We start from the raw sequence: 23,599 nt of genomic DNA, 5'->3' as shown, positions 1-23,599 counted from the left end.
ATGAGCGATTGCAAAAGTTGTGATTTGGCCCGTCAGCATTTCCTAGTGGGTCGCCTCAGGCGATTACTCCACAACGAGGAGGTAATGTCTGAAATCGTTTCCTCACACCGAACAAAAACAAATTTTGTTGATTTAGATTGTCCTAAATATAAAACTTGTTAGTGTTTGTTAAACCTTAAGTTACAAAAAAAATGTCCTAAATTCATAGAAAAGACATCTTAGCATTCTAAACAATTAAATCGATAGTCTAAAAAAAAATCTTTTCAATTCATAGCCCTGTAAAAAAAAAAAAAATGAAATTGTAGTCAATTTGTTTCTGCTGAAGCTGCGAAAAAAAAAGTTGAAATAGCAAAAAAATAATTCGAACCATATTTTTTTATTTACTTTAGAAGTTCAACGACTCAGAGGGTTCAGTTTTCAAATATAGCTTGCACTTTTGAAAAAAAAAACTTGAATGCTATTTTATTTATTTACTTGCTATGGTTATTTAAAAATAAAACAAGGAAAAGATTTAATATTTCATTAAATTTTATAATTTAACAATTTTTATAATTTACTTGAGTAAATTAACGAAAGTTCAACAGTGAGGCAGGCTTCTATCGGAGGAAGCTATTCTCACAAGTATTATCTCGTTTGAAAAGGAAGAGAGGCGATGCGAAACAACGAATGTAATTAAAAATGGCTGTTTCTTGGCCTTTTAACTAGTGTAGTATCTGTTCTGTGCTAAACGAGTTTATTCTATCTACGGTCAGTGAAACAGAAGTCCTAGACGGAGACAATTTTTATGTTTGTTCCAATCCAGCGTGCTTCTGTATTTTTCACACATTACAAATCGACTTTCTGTCTAAGTTTGCCTTCGTGGGCAGGCAAGTAAATAGAAACAATGGTTGATAAAAAGATGACTGAATGATTGATTTTTTTTTTTTTTTTTTTAAGTGAGTGACGTTTTAATTAAAACGTGCAGAGTTCATAAGTGCTTTTATAATAAATATTGCTTTTATTAGAGGCAGGAGAGAACAAAATTAATTTTTAGTGCGAGGATTGAACAAATAAAATGATTATAATTCAATATGCACTTTGGTTTTATATATATAATAAAAAGATTAAAAGAGGGGGAGGAACGAGAAAAAGCTAGGTTAGAGAAGAATAAAGCTTGAAGCTAGTGTCTCCACGCATGCGCAGAGTGAACGCTCTTCTCTCTTGCCGGAGATTGCCGAACGGCGTTGTGACGTCACGCTCGGGCGTTGACGTCAGAGAAGAGAGCCAGGTTTTCCCAGATGGCAGTGCGGTTTAGAAAACCTCACAATGTATGGGCGACCGCCATTCTGGTGGCTGAACTTCGGTCACTCGCTTGGCAGAAGTGCCGTCACCTAGGACTATTCCATCGACCCGATGCAGTTCTCTCCTATAGAGATAAAAGAGAAGCTTACGAGGGCTCTTGACGAAGACAACAATGTAAGAATTTACTTTTTAGCGAGCCAGACTTTATCTTCTCCGTTCGTTAGCAAAAATGATCCTAGCCACGAAAGAGGACATATTAGATGTTTTTGCGAAAAAAGGAGAGAAGGCTTCCGACGCACACACACATACTCGCACCTGAGTTGTTTCGCTTCTCGTTTATGATGCTTTTTGATATTGAAAAAGAAAAGCATTTTTGATTTGTTTACACGATGATTATACCAAGATAAACCATCTGGATTTTTTATCGTAGTAATTTAGTTTTCATTTTAAGTAAAGATTTGGAGAAGGTAGTTTTTTGTAGCTTCCTTTCATGGCGTCCGTCTATCATAAATACATATTCGACATTACAGGACATCGTTTTTTTTTTTCCTCTTTTTCTTTCGATTAAAATATTTTGTTTATAAAACTGTTTACATTTTCATTTTAAATCCAACATTAAAACTGCATAAGGTCATTCTGATATTTTAAAACTATTTACCTAGTTTATTTGATTATCTAATAGATTCTTATGGCGAATGTTTTTTTTTTCTTTATTGCTTCTTTTTTTTTTTTTTTTTTTAAATTAGTCTCCTGAAATACTAAATATTTCACCTATGTGTGTGTATATATATATATATATATATATATATATATATATATATACACACACCAACGTGTCGGTTTTTTTCTATTGAACTTGACTAAGCAAGATCCTTAGATAAAAACGATGAATATTATTACTTTTTAATTATTTTAAAAATATTTTTAAACCTGGATAAGTTGACGATAAACCTTGGAAATCTTTGAATAAATCTGTCTTTGATTTGATGTGGCAGAATAAGTATTTGTCAGGATGGGGAATATGAACATGATTATAATAAACACTGAGTATTTGAAGTTTCTTTTTACTTATATATAAATTAGCCTGCATTTTTTTTTTTTTCTTAAAGTAAAAAGAAAGAAACTAGCGATTCGTAGATTTTTTTTTTCTACTGGGTTTTAAGCCTAATTCAGCTCGGGAGTTAAACGTGAATAAAAAGCAGCAGCAGCATAAGCCGACAGAAGTTGAATGGGATGGCCATAAAATCGGGGATCACTTTATATAATGCTTATAATTACAAACCGATCTTCCCCTAACATTTGGATCGTTACTCTGAACCGTATAGCAGCATCGAATTAGCCTAACTTTTTTTTTAATGGAAGGTGGTTTATAGCCACGGCGAGATAACTCGTAAAATATTAAAATAATAATAAAGTTAGATACTAAAATATTTGTCAGTGTTATAATATAACACTGTAACTTTAAAACTTTGTTTTTTGTGCACCAGATTTGCCGACTGTTCAACTCTGATAATTTGATTTTTTTTTTTTTTTTTTTCATGTTGATTATATAGATTTGCATACATTCATGCCTTTAAAAGAAATGGATGCGTGTATTTCGTTTCTTAACTTGCCCCCCCCCCCTCTTTCAACAACGGGAAAAAAAAATGTTCCTCGGCGCTGCCCGCTGAATACCGGTTTTCTAATTTTTATTTTAAAGCGCAATTCTAAAGTATAAAACCTGGTAAATAACTCGCTTTTTTTTTCTTTCTTTTTTTTTTTTTTTTTTTTTGCAAATGAAGTTGTTTTAAACAATCTGTAAATAAGGTGAAAAATACTAAAATAGGAGAGATCGTATAAGAAATCAACACAGGAAAAAAAAATGCACGACTGAATAATAATTGGGAGTGGGTTATAACAGACTTCATGCTGCAAACAATCGCTCGTTGTTCATTAATTCAATCTGATGTATTTGAGTTTTAATTAAACCCCTTCCTCCAATATTTCGATCAGCTGATATAATACCCCCCCCCTTTTTTTATCAAATGTCTACTACTACTACGTGGGTCTTTCTGTCAGCTTTACATATGGAAGTTCTAATTTCATTCAAATAATATAAAACTGTATTTAACTCCCTTTGGCACATTTTTGACTTGATTAAATCGACCCCTATCTTGCAGTTTTTATAAGTGATTCAATTTATAGAGAGAAAGCCTTATGAAATTGTTAAGAACACCCTATATGTCCATATATATATAAATGGTTGTGTGTGTGTGTGTGTGTGTGTGTGTGTGCTAGGTTATTGTTACACAACTGCTACTATATTATTGCATGTTATTTTATTTTTTAACTACGCTTATTTTATTTATTTAAAATAAACTTTGATTCTGAATATCTTCACTGTTACCTTTAGTCTCTAGATTTTTACCGTTTTAGATTATTGGATTTAAAATGCAAATGTTTACTTTCTTAGCCCTCTCCACTCTCCAGCTCCAGCTGTTATGAAGGGGGGGGGAGCTAAGGTTTGCAGAAAACTGATAAAAATAGTTTACATTACTGATTTATTAACCCCAAAATTTAATGTTAACCGAAAACTCTTTAAATCGTAAATTTAAAAATACAAAATTTTAACACTGAATTTATTTTTTATTTTATTTATTTATTTTTATTTTTTTCAGAGTTGATTTTTTTTTTCTTTTTAACGACCTGCTCCAAGGCAGTACAAAACACCCCCAACCACTCCATGTTAAGAACGGCGGTATTATTATACAAACACCGTGACAGCGTTAGGATTAGGGTTTAGGTTTAGGGTTAGGGGTTAGGGTTAGGGTTAATTCGCTGTCACGGTGTTTGTATAGTTTTACCAGAACGGCTTTCGGAATACCCTCCCCCAATCACCCCATGTTAAGAACGGCTTTCAAGGTTGGGCGGTGTTTATTCCGAAAGATGGGGAGGTTGGGGTGTTTATAATACGCTGGCCTGTGGGCGCATAAAAATTTACCGATTTTTTTTTTTTTTTTTTTTAACTTAGAACTCTTTAGTTTTTTCTGGTTCTATAGAATTGGAATTGAACCAACCCGATTTTGCCGAATTGAACTAAATAGTTCTGTTCAAATTTTGTAGAAATACCATCTTTTTTCTTTCATTTTATACAAATGGGCACGTGAGAAAATTACATGTTTTATTTCGTTTAGCACAAATTACTCGCAATATTAGATTTTCTTAATAGCAATGTATTAAAATGTTGGACTCTTTTAACTGGCAAAACTCAAATATTGTTCATTTGTGGCTACATCCATACAGAAAACATAATGCACCCCAGTTAGAATTATCGAAATTTTCTTCAAACTAAATTAATTTTAACGATTTATTCAATGCTTTTTAATTTGTATTCTACTATTCTAATCTTCGTTGTTGCTTACAGCATTTTGCCCCCCCCCCCAACCTTTAAGGGTTATAAGCTTTTCAAACTCTTGAATTTATGCGAAATTTCTAACTGAAACCTCTTATTTAATTCTCTGGGGTATTTTTTTTTTTTTATCACTTGGATCTCCAATTTCTATAAGAAAAAAAGTCATTTGAAACTGACTGTTTAACGATCATCTTTAACCATGGATTTCGAAGAAGGTCGGAGATTTCATCGAACGAAATGGTGTGAATGTAAGGAGTAAGATGAGAATTGTAGCTCGAGGTGTTGCCCGGATTTAAAGTTGTATTCAACACAGTTTATCTTTCGTTCGTCTTGTCAATAAAAGCTTGTACAAAAATAACCTTTGATCGCAAGTTTGAAGGCAAACAATGGACGACATTAACATTTCGTTTCCATTATTTATTGATATTGTGCAAATAATTATTTTATGGTTGAACTTTGTTTTTATATATTCATGGCACGCTTTAGAAATGTTTATCTAAAGTGTTCAATACGTTAATATATTGGTAAAATTGCACTTTGAGAAATCTTAAATATATACCAAACGCAGTAGAATTTAGTTTTATATCGACCTGCACACTTTTAACGTGCTGAGACTATTTTTGTTTCATTTTTTATTTTCTTTATTTAAAAATTGTTTCGATCTTCGTGTGGTTATAGTCAAACTAAATTGGGTGATCACGTGATGTCTTGTTTCAGTTGAATTCATAAGATGATATGGGCATGGTTTACAATAAACAACAAAGCGAAAAAGTGATACAAAACCAATCTAACAAACGTTACCAAAGGCAAGATAGATTGCTCTTTTTACCTAGCCAGTTTTTGGTGTTTTAACTTATTTTTGAAGCGTTTAAGTTTGAAATGCAAGTAGTGCCGAGCATTTAATTTAAAGGAAAACAAAGATGGCGATATGAGGCTGCCTCCTTGCGAGTTAAAGAATCGCTCAAAACTCGAAAATAAAACAATACTAATATGACCACCTAATAAATGATCATTTTTGCAATTTGTTTAGTTAAACATGGCCAAATCATATTTAATCACTGAGGTTTATTTAGATAAAACACAGTCGCTTTATTTTACGTGTGTCGATAACACTTCATTATAGAAAAACTGAGATTTATAAACAATAACAAATAATATATATATATATATATATATATATATATATATATATATATATATATATATATATATATATATAGCTTTTGCATGTTAGAGAATTTCATTCTATTTAGTTTGCTATGTTTTTTTATTTTTTTTTTTTCTCGGCTGTTAATTATACTGCATTTTTACCAACAGGTCTTTTAAAAACTGTCTAGCATTTGTAGGGCTACATGTTGGAATGTAGTTTAAGCATTAAATTTGCATCTTTAGAAATGATCATGGTCGATTAAACTAAACGATTGGGGTTACAGTAGAAACACAATTATATCTCAAAGCATATAAATATAATCTGGTGAGACAAAACCGTAATGATGGCGGAAGTTTGTCAGAATCCGATTTTCGATAGTTTTGTTAGCCTTTTTGGCCTTGACTACACCACGCGTTGTTGATGTAAACCAGTGATAACTTGCATTATTTTGATTATTACTATTCTCGTCTTTATTATTTTTATATCATTTCGACTGATGTAGCTTTCTTCTTAGGGTACTTTTGTCGAACTCTGGAATCTACATGGGATTTCGAACAACCAAAATGAGAATGGTAGTCATCATAATAAAAATTCACTATTTCATTAGGCTCATTATTAAATTGAATGTTAAGTTGTGTGTGTACTCTACAATCAACCAGTTGTACACAATTTAGAAAGTAAATCTGTAAATTTCACTATTTGAAGTGACTGCGTATGATTCTAATTAATCGGATTTGCACAGTGACTATCATTTTTACAAAGCTTGAACTATTTTTGTTAAAATTAACCTCATTATAACTTTCGGTAACAAAACCAACTACCCAAATCCTAAAATACACACGAGGTTACAAAAAGAAAAAAAAGTTTCTCAGATATAACAAACTATTGTAGGATTGTTCTCGCTTTCTATAAGCTGGTCTGGTTGTATAATTTTGAATTAAATCGATTTTCATTTCAATCAGTGCCCCCTGGTTTTGGTGGAGGTATTTTCTCCACATTAAAAACCACTCTCCACGTGGAGAGGCAAGTAACTAGGGACAACTTTATAAATGAACAGACGTTCTTGGCCTTCGGCAAGATCAAAGTGTAGTATCTCTTTAGATGCTGCACTTAAATTTTTATTCTTTCTCAGTAGAGGAGAAATCCTTTACGATTGAGACAATTTATATTTTTGTTCCTTTTCTCCATGTTAAAAAAACGACCCTGGTGTCTAACTCTGCCCCGTGGGGAGGCATTGTAAATAGGAAATTTAAATACCCTTATTTTAGAAATTCTTAACATCAAACTGCTATTACTTTAAAACTTATTGTATAACCCTTTCTCGCTTTAAAGCTGGTTTAAATCGTACCAAGTTTAGAAGGAAGTTTTAACTTATTTTTGTTTTATCGATATTAAAAAAAAATTAAGTCGTTTTTGTCAGCTAGCTACATGTTTTGTAGCCAGACTTCATCTTGCATTTTGATTTTTATTCCTACATGAAAGGGCAAAATTCTTATCTTTTTCCCTTTTAATACCCTGTATAATATATTGTTTGTAAATGCTTGAATTTGGGAATGTCGCCGTCTCAAGGCTGATCTTGTGTAAAGACAACACATTAGTTGCGTAATGCGAGATAATAACCCCGACTTAGAACTATTTGCTCTCTCTGCATTCATGGAATTACAATTATCATTTTCAACGTGTACTTTTTTTCGATTCATGCTTATAAAATACTTTTTAATGGATCTGTCACCATTTAATCAGCTTGTGATAATCATATTTTTGCAATGTATTTATTGGTAAATATAATTTCACAACTTTTAACATTTCCCGTTTTATCATACAATATGACATGTGGTTGCTGCAACCACATGTCATATTGTATGATAAAACGGGAAATGTTAAAAGTTGTGAAATTATATTAAAATATATAGAAGAATGCAATGCATTCTTCTATATATTTTTAATTTTAAAACTAAGGAAAGAATGACTCATTCTAAGTAATGTTAGTCTTTTTTTAGTTTTATTAGAAAATATATTTAGTGAAATTTTCGAAAGTTAAACTTTTGAATTCTAAAAGGGGGAAAAAATTGGTTCTTGTTCAGAATCCCTCCTATCTTAAAAAAAGAAGAAAAAAAAACCGAAAAATCTTTATGATGTACGTATCCGTGAGTAAACGAAAACAAAACATATTTCCAAAAATCACATATATTGATCAAGTAGTTTATTTTTAAATAAGAAAATTAAATTTTATGACTAAAAGAGGAGCGACCTTCTAGAAAATAATCTCAAGAAGTGAGGGAGATAGCTCAATAATCGTTCAAACTTGCAAGTTTTGAAGTTTTTTATTAAAAAAAATTTTTTTTTTTTTTTTTTGTGGTGTACGAATTCCCATTACTCGTTTAAAATTGATTTTATTTGTAAAAATAAAATAAACTACTTAATCACTTTCCGTGATTTTTGGAATATATTTTCGTTTTGTCATGGGTATGTACATCATACAGATCTTTTTTCTTTTCTTTTTTTATTTCTTTTTCTTTTTTTTTTTTTTTTTTTTTTTTTTTATAAATATAGTAGATTCTGGACAAGAACCAAAACTATTTACAAACAAGAATTTTATTTGTCTGTAAATATCTCTTTGGTGAAATTGGTTGTCTCTTTCCTGTTGATTGTTTCAATAACATATTTAATACTTAATAGTTGGAACTTTATGCTTCTGTACAAATTGACCATTTTTAACTTTTTTAATTTATAGGTACGTGCAAAATGAATAGCTGGTGCTGCTGCTCTAATTATCTTTGAAATAGACCCAGAAAACTAATATTTCAAAGGATTTTTACAATGACTATTTAACTTCAAAATTTAAGCTGAATTTGTCAACTTCCGAATGTCTCCGTGAAAACATTTTTCATTAGTAATAATCGGTGTGTTACTTTACTAAATGCGAGTTGATTAAGGTTTGTTTCCCCCCCCTCGCCCTCTTCCCAAAACTCTTTTCCTGTATATTTGTACCTATTTACTATGCCTCCCCACGGGACAGAGTTAGACACCAGGGTCGTTTTTTAACATGGAGAAAAGGTACAAAAATTCTTGGATTAAATTGTTTAAAAGAAAAAAAATCTTTTTATTAACCGTCATTTAGAATTAATTGAACAAGTTGCTCTTGGATATAAATTAGATTTTTTTTCATCCATGTAAACGTTGTGTAAATTAGAATTTCTAAGTTAGAAGCCAATATGGTACTAGTGAGTGCACCTATTGATCCATGCTGAAATAATAACGTTATTATTTAAAAAGCCATTCTTAATATGGGGAGGGGAAGGTGTTTTGTACCTATTCTGTACCATAACCTTACAATTGAATTAAAAAACAAAACTTTAATTAAACTTGGAAATACGATTTAAAAAATAGCGCGGATCAGTAAGTGCACTAGCACTGCCAATATAATACAGAATTTTTTTTTTTTTTCATAAACATTTATTATAATTAAAAATGTTAAATCAACTTAGTTTCGACTGTATACATCTTCATCAGGAACGAAATCAATTTTTTTTTTTCTTTGCTTATGGCAGAGTGTATTTCTATTTCTTCATTTTCCGATTCAACCACTCTCTAATACAAATTTCTGCAAGCATTTTAAGTTTGTTTGTTTTTTTCCTTGTAATATAATCTTATTTACATATGTATCCATATACACCAAACATTTGTCTAAAATATTAGGATATGCAGCATAATCACGTTAACACATCAGTTCCTGTTAATCGACGTTGAGCCTGGTCAGTACAAGATGGGAGACTATTTTGAAAATAGGCCTCTGTTATCTCCCCTAACCAGGATATACATGCTGATTAGGGACTGTATGAATTTTTACTTCCTATAAACTTTCAATGTAAAGTGGAATGTCCAATATTGGACGAAGACCACTAAAAATGGTATTACTAGTTAAATTTGGATAAAGATATAGAAATAAAGAAACCAGAATATGCACAAATATCTTAGCTGTGTCACAGATTATGAAATCAAAGAATAAGTTGTGGCTGGACCCAACCGGTCACTGTGTAGAGAGAGCGCGAGCGACAATTTCTACTTTAAATATTTACACTTTCTCAGTGTGCATAAAATCTTGTGTTTGACTTGAAAAAATATTTACTGAAGTTTTTCTATTTCTCTTTGACAGCAATATATCTTTATTGAATGTATTTGCACATTTTTCTTTTTTGAATATTTTTTATATAAATTTTTATCTTGGCAGATTTTTCTCCGGATATATCTTGGAAAAACGAAGTGGTTGATCTGCCTTGTTAATCAACCCCCCCCCCCTCCACTGGTTGATTCTTTTGGAGGTTTTCCTTTTGAATGTTTAAAAAAATTCTTTGTTTATTAGAATTTTGATATTTCCTTTTGATCATTAGTCAGCATTGATTTTCTTTTCTTTTTTTTCTTAACTAAATTTAGCATTTAATCCTATTTGTACAATACTTATCTGCCTGTTAAACCGTGTTATTCCTAACTTAAATCGCATTGAAACACTGGTTCTCATCGGATCACCAAAGTAAAGAAACGTTCAGTTTGTTCAGGACTTAAATGAGTAACCTTTATTTTTTTATTTATGGGAATCGCCCAGACAAGGCATGAAGCCACTTGATGTCGGGAGCTAAAAAGAAAAAAAAAAAAATTATTTCAAGATCAAAAACTGGCTGATAGGTGTTAGATTCTGACTCAGAAAAGGACAATTCTTTTGTACAAAAAACATTGTTCATGGAATATGAGGACAAAATAAGGAAAGTGAGTTATGAGACTGTTGAAACTAAACCCATGGTTCACTTTCTACTTTTAAAAAAAATAAGTATTTTGGGAATATCATGTGCTGTGTGTTCTAAGTTTGAAACTCTTGTACAGTCATTGTACTGTTCAGGTAACATAAATCCACCTCTATGGATGAAGTAACTAGTCTAGAGAAGGAAAAACATGTCGCTCGTCCCTTTTCACTATTTATCCCAACTTTTTGTTTCTGGTTGTATTGGATTTTTCCTTATGCAGCTGGAGATTTCGCAACCTCTTCTCCACGTGACTCTCCAATGATGATGATGGGTGGTATCCTTATTTCAAGATTTTCATGTTATTGACAATATAATGATGTACTTGGCTACAATTTATTTTAAAAATGATTTATTCGGTCGATGGGATTGCTAATATTAAACGCTTTTATATAATCTAAAAAATAAAATTTAACATAGGGGATAACTCATTTTAAATTGAAAGATATAGAATTTGTCTACCTTAAGTGTAAAAATGTGCAAATGAGAATTAAAAACTGAAATTACTTAGCTGCATCCTGCACAATACCAGTTTGGTACAGTTAGGTTAAAATAGTTGTTTTCCAGTTTTGACTTCAGGACTTTACTCTAAAAATTTGTTTTGGTCAAGGTGTTGAATAGCTTTTTAATGTTATTTAAATACTTAAAAATATTATTTTCAAAGTCACTTTTCTAATTGTAATCTGTCAACAGTAGCTGTATCTATTACTAGCAGGACTTGTGTACCAGTACTTCCTGAGAAAATTGAGATTAAGAATTGCAAAAAGACCGAAAGATACTTTTCACCCATAATGCTAAGCATTTAACAATATAAAAAATTAAATATATAATATATACTATATAAAATATTTGTAAAAAGATTGGTGTATTCATTGACTTGTTTTGGTTGAGAAGGGCTATTTTTAATTTACAATTCAACAACTGTATAAAATAGCTGACTTAACCAAAATGTATTCTGGATAAATTTTATCATGAAATTGGTGGTCGTGGGGTAGTTACCGACTTGTTTGCTTGGCTGTGGTGTGCACATGGCTTGGGGAAGAGCATTGTTTTTAATTTACAAGGTAGAACAGAATCACAACCTCCGGAAATAAATTGAACAAAAATAGGGAAGACTTTTGTTGTCAAAAATGCTAAGTTTCTATCCACAATTTTTTATATTGTGGATAGAAACTGTTATAATAAAAACAACCAATGAATTAAAATCCAATAATAAATGAATAGTGAATTAATGAGATGTTATTATACAAATTAACTTTTGGACGTTGATTCCATGGATTTGATCAGTATATTAGAAAGCTATATTGTGTATATGAATTTGGTGTTTTATTCTCAATGTCATTTCGATAAATTGCCCCACCTTATAAATATGCCAATTGTTTATTCTTGTACAAAAGCTGCTAACCTCTTTTGTAAATTGAATCCATCTTGATGCCTCTCATCTTGCTTCCACCTTTTAAAAAAAAAATATTTTTATTTTTAACCTGAGGGCTTTTGTTATTTTAGTCTGATTTACTTTGTGTTGTAATCACATGCAGCACATGTGGCTAATTTTTTAATCTGCGGTTATCCTACTTAAAATAGGTTTACTGCAGCATCTAAAATCCAGATTCCCCCGTTAAATAGTCTGGAACCTTCATCGCAAAGGATCTCATTTGGACTAACTGCAGTTAGTCCAGATGAGATCCGCATGAGATGCAGTTAGTTCCAGATGAACACTTGATATACAACAGCAAATCTGCTCCGTTTAGGAAGGGGGGGCAACAGCTCTCTTTCTACCACTGTTTTGTTACATTTCTGTCTGAAATTTTTTGGGCTTATTTTTCCAGAAAGTTTGATTACCTGCCATCCACAAAGAAGTATTATGTGATAATTGGAAACCAAGTCGTTCACACTAAGAAATCTCTCTCATACTTGAATCTGATGTTTTATACAATAGAGCACAACATATGGTTTTATTCTTTACAAAATACAAGTTTATTAATTTCAGTCTTTTCTTAATAAAAGAATTTAACATTATATATATATATTGCAATAAGTATTCGTGTGTGTGTGTGTGTAAGGTTAGAAGAGTACCTCAGCAGAATGTTTGATTATTAAGAAAAATTAAAAATAAGTGTAATATTTATGTATTACAGATCAGAACAGTATTGGTACCATCTGTTTTGAATCCTAAAAAAGGGAATCTATTACAGACTTCTTTACTGGGTTCTCTTCAACCTTTGTTGTGTGTGTGTGTGTGTGTGTGTGATGGAATTTGAAACTTTAAAATGTCTTAATGTTTAACTTGGCTATAATTTCATGTCATTTCAGAAATTATGATTTAAATTTTTCTTTTCAATAATAGCTAAAATGCTTTTAAATATACTTTACATTGTTAGTAATGTTATTAGCAAAACTGAAAACTTTTTTATAATGCCATAGATGATCATATTTTTATTTTGTATTGTGTAATTTCCTTGATCGGGCATGATTTTTGTTTTTGAAGTGGGGCTGTTATAATGAATCAACATAGCACCCTTATACTTGTAAATGTATTTTGAGAGTGGAAGGCGGGTATTCTTCATCGAACACATGCTTCCATTATGGGGAAAAACTTTCTAGTAGCAGGATGCCCAAAATTGATAGAAAAAATTATTTTAGTTTTTGGCATGAAGGATAAACTTTTTTCTTTTCATGTTACTGGATTTCACAATATTGAATTCTATTTTGAGTTTAAGATGTCAAATGTCTTAGCAATTTAGTTTTGTAACTTTATTTTTTGTAAATTAATACTAAATTACATATTTTTAGCTTTGTTTTAGTTATTTTTAGTGTCTCTAACATTATCAGCATTATTTTTTAAGCATTTTGTGTATAAAATTCAACTTAAATAAAATGTTGATACTTTTTTATTTGAACAAATTTTATATTGAATGCATTGACTCTTTTTTGGAGGATATCAAATATTTTTGATTTGATGGGTAGAACAAACTGTTCTTGTCTAGAACTCGCCCTATATTAAAAAAAAAAGAAAGAAAATCTGTATAATGTACCAGTGACAAAACAAATCGTGTTCCAAAAATCACAAACTGAGTAGTTTTATTTTTATAATGAAAATCATTTTTAAGCAATTAATGGGAATTCTTAGGCATTACAATATAACTCTCGCAAGTTTTTAATTGAGTTCTTTTTTTTTCAAAAATGGCAGACAAGATGGTTACTTATCCGATACTCTTAAAATTTAATTTTCTTATTTAAAAATAAACTAAAATCAATTTGATTATTTTTTTTTTTTCAAATAGATTTTTGTTTTATCATGAGTACACATTTCATTGTTTTTTTTTTTTTATAATATAGGAATTTTAAACAAGAACTGAACATTTGAGTTTTTATATAAAGTGAATATATTAATATCTATCTATATAAGCATGCATGTATTCAAACATTTAAGCAATAAATAAGTTGAAAGTTTAAATGGAAGATTTACTCATATTTTAATGTTTTGGTTTATCTACATAAAACAAAAACTTTCTAGAACACTTAAATCGCCAGAAACATTTGGTACATCCAATCTTTGTTGTTGATTAGGCTAGCTGTCAAGAAAATAAAACTAATTCAGATATACTTTTAACATAGGAATACATTATATTGCATAATGTACAAAATACCATTCATTAGACAAACTTTCTAAAGTTTTTACTAAATTCTGTCTATAGTGTTTCTTACTGAATATTGTTGCAATATGTTTGATAGTATGTTCTGATGTTTTGATTACTTCAGTATTGCTTTGACAATATTTTCCATGTCATTCTCCATATTGGTCCCCCGATTTATCGGAGAGGGACCTATGTTTTCAGTGGCGTGCATCCAGACGATTGCCAGAATTTAGAATATTTTTCTTATTAGAAATGTAATATTGTCATTTTTTATGGAAGCTAAATTTAGCTCTGATTTTCAAGAAATAGCTGAGGTCTTTATTTTGTATACATACTAAAATTTTGAACCAACTGTAGGATATATCCTCGATGAGAAGTTCTCAAAGAGTATAAATAACTGTTTATCTATTTATAAAAGTAGTTATGAAACACGTAGTACCAATGTCAACATACTTCAAGAATTTATGGTAGGTCAAACTTTTACTGATTTTTTATTAATGATCCATCAAATCATTGAGATCATTTAAGATCTATGCAAATGACTCAACTCTACAGCAACACTTTGAAGAGTATTATTAAGATTCTTTCTTTTTTGATGGCACATGAGGAAAGGTGGCTTATTTCTTTTAACATGTCTAAAATGAAGATTCTTTCCTTTCGTCACCAATATTCATATCCTTGTTTTGTTCCAGTTGAAATGAATGATACTCTCCTTGAGGGAGTCTCTTATTTTAATTAGCTCCTGAGACTGACTCATTCCAGATCTAAAATTGAAGACATTGATCCAATCTGTTGTCTGAAGCACATAGTATTAACACTAGTGTCCCTCAAGTGTCTATTCTGGGTCAAATTCTGACTAAGGCTGCTGGAGAAATGGTTGGATCATTCTACTGCTTCAAAAAGTATCAGACTCCTGATGCAATCCTCTGCCTATATGATACAACGTAAGGATTAATGCTGCGTTCTTACCTTGACAGAATACAAAATTGACTTCACAATCTAGTGGGGGAATGATATTCTGTTCTCTAGTCTTTCTTAAATAAGATGTCTTTTCTCTATTCTATAAGTATTTCTACGGAAGATCTTTGATCTTTAAGCTCTCGTTCTTTGAAAAACATTCACAGTAAGAACCAGTCATGCTAGTATGACTGCAAAAAATTTTCTTTTTCATCTGCCATGTGGTTAACATCAAATAGTTTCTATGAACAGTTTCTTTCCAAGAACTTTGCATCTCTGTAACACGTTACTATAGGATTGATTTTCTGCAAACTATATAATCTTGACTTCAATGTAAAATATTTGTCATAAACTCTCCTCATAAGTGATCAAATTTTAGTCATTCCATTCACTTTCAATCTTTATAATATTCATTATTTAACTGTCAATCTATTTACTTCATTAACCCGTATCCTTGGGTGGCTTTTAGCTTTGATAAGCTTAAAAACAAACAAAAAAACACCTCAAAGTTGTATCTTGCTTACTGCAACTAAATTACACCAAATCCATTGTTTGCTGAGACATAAGACCTCTTTCCCTCTATTAACATGAGGTCTGCCTAAAATGAATTTTGGTAGTGGAAGAAGACCTTAAACATGCCTATTCCAAAATCAGTTATCTTTAAAAAGAAACTTATGTGTTTGCTAGAATGCTCATGTCCATGCATTAAAACATCATATTGAAAAAAAAACACAAAAAAAGACAACTTGTAATCCCTTTGGTATGTACCAGGATGAGATGCTAACCTTCTGACATTACTTTTAGTATTGATCCTACCTTGTAAAAGTTCCTTCAATATTCACTTTGTAACAGACATACGAGAGTCATTCTGAAAGTAAGACTTATTTTATTAACTAAAAAATAAAAAAAAATAAAACAAAGACAGGAGTAGTATTGCTAAAATGAGCACCGTTTTGTGCTCCAGAATTCATTTTTCTACATAGTTATCACCAAAACTCTAAAAAATGATGGCTAAATAAGTATAGTATTTAGGCAATCATTAGTCCTCACTTGGAATATGGGTCCCCAGTGTTTGCTGGTGTTAGCAGGTTGTTCTCTGATTCTCTTGAGAGACTACAGCGTTGTACCATCAGATGTATACTATCTTCCCTGTTGCGACCCTATTCCTTCTGGAATATATGATCTGCTTGTATGAGATATGCTGTTTACTCATCGGAATGTGACAGTTGCACCTGTTGCTACAGATTATTTCATGGTTCTCGACCCACCACAATGCTTAAATATCATCCTGCGCTGCGGCTGAACAGACCAAACCTGCGACGATATACATTCACATTAGATCCACTGCATAATCACACCTGTGTTTGCTCAGATATACCAGCCATCTCCTTTTGTGCTGTTCTGCAATCCTTAACGTGTTGCCTCAGAACTATGTGAATGAACATGTATATCATTGTCACATTTTAAGAGTTCTGTATTGTCTAACTAGCGTGATGTTCCTAAGTTTTATGTATTTCCTAATTAGCTAGGTAGTCTCTGTCTATTGCTAACAGTTTTTATGACCCTGGCTTAATAAAGGAAAAAATAAAATATAATATGATGGGACGATTCCAATATTTTCCATAATTCTGATACAATTACCAATTTTAATTCTTAAAATTCTTAATATAGTTGGGTTTTTTTGGGGGGGACGGGTGGTGCCATAAAAACTCCTAATATGTGCATACATTTTTGCAAATGTAAAAATACATTTGTGGAAGTGATATATAGATTTAAGTTTTACATAGTTTAAAATCAATATTTATCATTTCATCATTAATATGAACCATGAAAAATTAGGTTTTAAATAAAAATAAACAAACAAATCATTTTTGGTATCAGAAAATAAGCACAAATATTCCCGATTCCGATAGCACAAAAAGATCTGATTATTATCCCCCCCCCCCCCCAAAAAAAAAAATTCTGATTAATCTTCTCAGAGAACTATGACACTCACATTCTCTTGACAACTTGACAATGCACTTTTCTGGGTAGTTTCAGTAAAGTTTTTCTCCTTGAGCTATTCATTGATGAATGCCATCTTAGCACTAATATATTTTTTTATCGCTTACCATAGCGTCACTACTGCAGACTACCATTTTTACTCTATCTGGTGATTTTTGTCTAATTTTGCTATCACACACAAACATGTTTATAAACTGAGAAAACTTTTGTATATTTTTCTCTATAATTAATTTGAAGAAGGTGTTGCAAACTGAAATTAAAAAAATTTTCTTAAAAACATTTTCTTCAAATTAATTTTTTTTTTCTCTTTGCTTTTACATATCTGAAGAAGGTTACTGAAATGCCATATGTACTTATGTCAGCTTCCACCTTAGTGTGTACGACATCTGAAACCATAGTCTATCTTTAGCATGGTTGCATAAGATGGCTTGCCACTTGATTCCATCGACAAGACCTTGTTCTTAAGTGTCACTGATGCATTTGCCATGAAAAAAGTTTCTTCGAGATTTAAGAGGAGGCACCTAAGTCCTACCTTGAGTTTTTAGCGAACCCATATATGGGTCTCTGATAAGTATTACCACTTTGAACCAGCATGGACCTGTGATTAACTAAGAAGTAATTTCACAGTCTCCTTCTAAATTGGAGCATCGTCAGTAGATGCAGTTTTGTATCCAACCTAGGTCATGAATTGAATGAAAGCTTATTTTACAACTTTTTTTTCCAGTCCATATATCATTGTATTAAATATTTTCTATTTTTCCTTGCATGACTAGCAAGTATGTTTATCTTTTACATCCATTTTTAATTATTAATAGTAAAATAAGTTTTGAAAATATTTCTTCCAAGTATTCAAATTCAATGTATTAATGTTACTATTTCAGGTATCGGACATACAGGCTGTCCTGGAGGTTATTTCCACCTTGGAAAGTTACCCGATTACAAGGGAGGCACTTGAGGTAAGGTATTACTTATTATAAATGAAATTGTATAAAACTTTACATCATATTGTAATACAAATTTCTAATATTCAAATGTTTGAAATCTTTATCTGCTATGAAAATTGATTTAAATTTTATTACAATCTATTGAATATTATTGATTTTAAAAAAGTTTGTTAAAGGTAAAAAAAAAACTGATTTTATATTTATTCATTGTTGCTAAGCTAACTTTAATACTTCAGTTTTAAATTATTTTTTTATTCAATATAAGATGTCCAGTATTTAAATGCAAAGGGTTTTCTTTGGACTAAAAATAAACACAGTATTTATGTATTTAAATGGAAATCTTAGAGAATTAATCTTAATTTGGTATTTTGATATTAAATGATGCAAATAAGTTTTTGATGTAGTGCATTCTCCACAGGTGATTATGAGAATCAATCCTATCTAAAGTTTTTTGACCTGCAGGTCTTCAAACTGTTTTTCCTTTTACTCTTTTTCAAGAATAATTAACATAACAGAAATTGTCTTGTATAAATTCAAAATGTTTACAGTTCAATTAAGCTGTAATTAAAAAAATTTTTTTAATAATATTGACAGAATAATGTTGGTGAGTGTTTAGAGAGAATATCTGCATTACAAAAATAATTTTCTCGACTAAATTTATACATTAGATAAAATTTAATGTCTATAAAACAAAAGTATTTATTTTATGTGGACGGGAGTGTCTCTTTCATCCCTCCCAACTCATGCTGCACCTTTTGCACTTATTGTTATCTCTCTATTATTTCTCTAGTTATAGTTAAAACTCATTACAATTGATAAATTGTATATATCAAATGGGAGATAGGGAGAACAATTTTTAATTGTTCGGGCGATGATATAACATTTAGAGATGAAAAGTTTGCTTATCTTGAAGTGACCTTTCTCTCTCTCTCATTTCTAACTGCTGCTTCTCTTACTATATTGAGTAAATGTTCTTAGATACATAAACATATCTATGCACATTTGTTTTTAATCTTTTGGTAGTACATCTTAGATTGTTTAAAGTCATTCTTTAAGAAAGTTTTCTTTTTCCGTTACTTACATTTTTAAGTAGTTTTGTTTGAAATATGAGAAAATGTATTATTAGTCTAACATGCTTCCACTTGCTTGATTTTCCTGTCAACGAGAACACACTGCAAAATATTCTCGCATTTTAAATGTGGATGCATCATTGAATTGATGTGCTTGTGCACTTTTACTAAACAACATTAATTTTTCTATTTCATATAACTGTTTGGCTGTGGGCAATGTATTGTTTTACATAGAATTGACATAAATTTCTGGCACAGACAGGGAAGTTTATTCCATCATTTTAGATTATTATGCAGCAAGAAGAGATAAAATATTGCATAAAGTGAATAAATTTTTAAATGGACTTGCACAGAGATCTTACATTATGTATTTTATTATGTTACTGATGCATATACCTGTAAAGGTTGCAATAAGTTACTTGCTTGTGCATCTGTTTTCCTCATGAAAAAAAATACACTGCATGCATTATAGTTGTGTGAAAATTGTCTTTTTTGAAAGGGGAAGGGGTACAAATTTATTTTTGGAGATCATCAGTCCAAAACAGATACATACAATATAACCTTTCTTTCAATATTTTCATTTCTTAATGTCTTCATTAAACTGTACAAGTACCCAGATTTCCCACTATATTTAAAAAAAAAAAAGAAAGAAAAATCTGTATGGTGTATATATCCTTAATGAAACAAAAATATTGCATTCCAAAAATTATCTAAATTGATGAAGTAGTTTTATTTTTATAAAGAAAATCATTTTTAAGTGATTAATGAAAATTCGTAAGTATTATAGCAGAAATCTGGCAAGTTTTGAATTGAGTTATCATCTTTGGTTTTTGAGATTTTCAAAATGGCGGGCAAAACTTTCACTCTTTCGATACTCATAAAATTTGATTTCCTTATTTAAAAATAAAACTAAACTATTTACGTAATTTTTGGAATATGCTACTTTTGTATGTATATTATTCAGATTTTTTTTTTACTTGTTTTTTAATATAGAGAGAATTCTGGACAAGAATTGAAATTTTTAATATTTAGTGCTTGGTTATCTCACACTGAAATAGTGAGAATATTATGCTAAAGTTTTTATGTTTTGAAAATTTAAGTCTTCTATTTGTACTGATAAGTCACCATGAGGATAAGCATTAATGGAATGGATAGTCAATTGAGTGATGAGAAATATTAGTAGAGGAATGAAAATGATGAATGAAATAAAACCAATTTGAATTCCCTCTGGACAATTTATGACAAATATTTGGAATTAGGCTTGAAGAGGACATTGTTGTAGCCTGCAGGAAAGCAATCATACAGTAATGTTAATTTAACAAAATACTGCTGTGCCACTTAAAAAAAATAGTTTCTTGATTTAACCGTGATTGAATATTAATACTGTTTTTGTTTTAATTCTAATTTATAAAAAAACATTTTCTCTCAATTTAAAAAAAAATAATAAACCCTTTATTTTAAGAATACAGCTTTTGTTACATTTTTGTATAATTGAATGAAACTGAAACCTGCTTTCCTTCTAACTATTTTGTATTGTTTTCCATTTTAGCAAACAAGAATTGGAAAATTGGTTAATGAGCTCCGTAAAAAGACTACAAATGATGACTTGGCGAGGCGGGCAAAAAAACTGGTGCGCAGTTGGCATAAGCTTATATCTCCATCAGATAGCAACAGTATCAATGGAGAACGGATAAACAGTAATTCACAGAGCCCAGGCATGACCGTCTATAGCGGTGCCGGTTCGCAGCCGGTCAGCCCAGCTTCACTTCGTTGCTCACCGGCCCTGTCTAGATCTAGTCCGTGTGGAATATCCATGTCCAACAAAATACATTCTCCATGTTTGCGTATGAATGCATCACCATGGACTTCAGGATTGTATCCTATGTCTCCCAAAGTTGATCCAAATGGTATTCAACGGTCAAATGTTTCTCCCAGTTCGGTCTGTCCGTTGAGGTTTGGCCCTTCTATGACTTCAACTCCAAAAGGATCTAATATTTCCCCCAAAACCATGTGCCCTCGAAGAGTCAGCACACCATCATCTTCAAAACTTAAAGAACATAGTCCTAACATGTCATTGTCGTCTTCAATACCAACATCAAAAGGAATTTGTCCAAATCCTCCCCATGGGAACAGTGCCTCAAATGGAGGCCGTTGTGAAAATAACTGTCAGAAAAATGAACCCTGCAGTCCGGCAGGTTGTGATCGGAATTGTGTGTCGAAAGAAAAAACTTCATTATCAAAAGTTGGTTCATTACATTTAGGGAAAAATTCCCCAATTTCGAATCATTCCAAAGATCGCATCAATGCTGGCATAGTCAATGATCCAAAAAATCCTGTGAAAGTAAATTTCTCTAAAAAGCGAACTTTGAACGACCCAGGGGGAGGGCCTCCAGCAAAGCGTGTGCCTCCCTCTGAAAAATGTGTTGCTAAAGATTTACATACTAAAAAAAAGAAAGTAAATGGCATTTTATATGGCATGTGCCCAAATATAGAATCTTCTGAGAAGAAAAAAACAAATGAAATTCTCTCCAAATCAAAGCCTGTGATGGACAATAGTTTCACATATGTGAGTGGTGACAGTAATGACTCCTTTAAGAACTCTGCTAATAAACGCAAATTGACTATTAAACAAGACAAAACAAAGACTTCTAAAGTAAAAACTACAGCGCAATTGATAGCAGAGTTGCAAGCCAAATCAGGAGGCAGCAGTTCTCATTTGAAAGGAGATGTCATCGAAAAAATCCGAGCAAATCAAATAAAAAGAGAATCCTCTAATAATATTCTGCCGTCAGACATTCATTTAAAATCAAATAAACGTGACTCTCGGCAGCCGCATAACATGCTAAGCAAGGCCAAAAATGAACTCGTACAAAAGTTTCTTCAGACTTCTGTGAGGCCCAATGATATTAAAGAAGAATCTGAATCTCTGTTGTCTCTAGAGATGGACCCCTACCGGTTGCAACTTCCTGGCAGTCTAGCAGAGTCGACCCCTGCACCCATGACTGCCACCCAACAATCTTTACTGGATATTTACGACTCCCTTCCACCTCTGAATCTTGACCAGATTGACTGGGAAGAGGACAATTATGAGGTGCCGGAGCGGGAACAGGTTGTCGGTGATGGGGATGTGGATCGATTACATTCAGAACAATGGCCAGGCGTGAATGGTATGTGTGACTCCTTGGGAATGTGGCGGGATTGGACTCAGACTATGTCTGCAGAATCACTTGATGGGGGCAGAATAGAATTATTACCCTATGTAAATATTGAAATATAATAATAATAATAATAATAATGATGATATGCAAATGTCATTGGTTGCTCCAGTCCCTCAAGACATAACTTATTGTTGTAAAGTGATAGGTCTGATTACTACTGACATTTGACTGCTGGATTTCAAAGAGAAGATTCAATAAAGCTCATTTAAAAAAATTAAAATTAAAATTTGTTTGACTATTAGAAGATAAATTGAAATGTAATTTAGATGCAAATTTTAATTGATGGGAATAGATTTTGAATGAGGTGCTGTGATAAAAAAAGAAAATAAAACACAAAAATGGCTACCTACGCAGTGCACCATTTGACCAAGAAGCTTAAAAATGCATTTTTTTTTTTTTTTTTGTCTTACCGATAACCAGTTTTGTCAAGAATCTTAATCTCATTGGTTAAAGGGTGATCATTGTCTTTTTATTAAAAAAAAAAAAAAGGAAAGTTCACCCTTTTTATAAGGTATTGATGAAATTTATGTATTTGTTACCCTTTCTCTTCCAAATTTCTATTTTTAGTTCTCTCTCTCTCTCTCCTCCCATCCTTTTAGTCGGGCATGACTAATTCTTGTCAAGCACACACATACATCATCTCCTCTTCCTCATGTCTTTTCCTCCTTCTTCATCCAGCTGCCATCATCTCAAATGCATTAAAAAAAAAAAAAATGACCACAACAATTTCCTTATGTTGAACAATATTTTCAGTTAACAATCAACATGAAAGTGATAACAGAATAAATATATGCAAACACCTTGTGATTTGTCAGATAGATTGATTTACTCATTTTTCACTTTCAAGAGATTTGGTTTATCAAATTCTATAAATACACCGATTTTTTACATGATTCTAGATTAGTTGGAGAAAATGTTTTGTTTTGTTTGGGGAGGGGGGTGAAAAAAATTAAAATCTTCAAAATGAAAATACAAGAAATGGATTGTTTCGAATTTAGTTTCATGGGTTAAAAAAGTCTTTCTTTCAGGAAACTGTTTTGATTTGGGTTTTTTTTCCATATGTACCAATCGTTCTGCAGGTAAGATGCGATATGGTCAATTTAATGGGATCTGTATTGAGTTCCAATCAATAAGAATAACTGTCTTATTT

The 23,599-nt window shown here is 31.3% G+C and overlaps 1 protein-coding gene across 1 annotated transcript; it reads left to right on the top strand.

Annotated features, from left to right (window-relative positions):
• Positions 1 to 1,233: 1,233 nt before the first annotated feature.
• On the top strand, positions 1,234 to 23,253 carry LOC145296776 (uncharacterized). Its single transcript, XM_080142832.1, has 3 exons — positions 1,234 to 1,455; positions 18,099 to 18,173; positions 20,781 to 23,253. Exons 1-3 carry the CDS (start codon positions 1,393 to 1,395, stop codon positions 22,506 to 22,508), a joined length of 1,866 nt encoding a protein of 621 aa, XP_079998958.1. The 5' UTR covers positions 1,234 to 1,392; the 3' UTR covers positions 22,509 to 23,253.
• The last annotated feature ends 346 nt before the right edge of the window (positions 23,254 to 23,599 follow it).

The sequence above is a fragment of the Euprymna scolopes genome, chromosome 17 (genome assembly GCF_053919585.1).
Source record: "Euprymna scolopes isolate OS-2025 chromosome 17, ASM5391958v1, whole genome shotgun sequence".
In the NCBI taxonomy this organism is placed as follows: Eukaryota; Metazoa; Mollusca; class Cephalopoda; order Sepiida; family Sepiolidae; genus Euprymna; species Euprymna scolopes.
Note: the sequence above shows the minus strand (reverse complement) of the source record. Positions and strands in the feature narration are given on the sequence as shown.

Bases quoted from the DNA above. Each gene is read 5' to 3' on its own strand.
- LOC145296776 (XM_080142832.1), top strand. From the start codon at position 1,393: ATGCAGTTCTCTCCTATAGAGATAAAAGAGAAGCTTACGAGGGCTCTT. The intron at 1,456-18,098 runs GTAAGAATTTAC...TTACTATTTCAG, and splicing joins CTCTTGACGAAGACAACAAT to GTATCGGACATACAGGCTGT. The intron at 18,174-20,780 runs GTAAGGTATTAC...TTTCCATTTTAG, and splicing joins TTACAAGGGAGGCACTTGAG to CAAACAAGAATTGGAAAATT.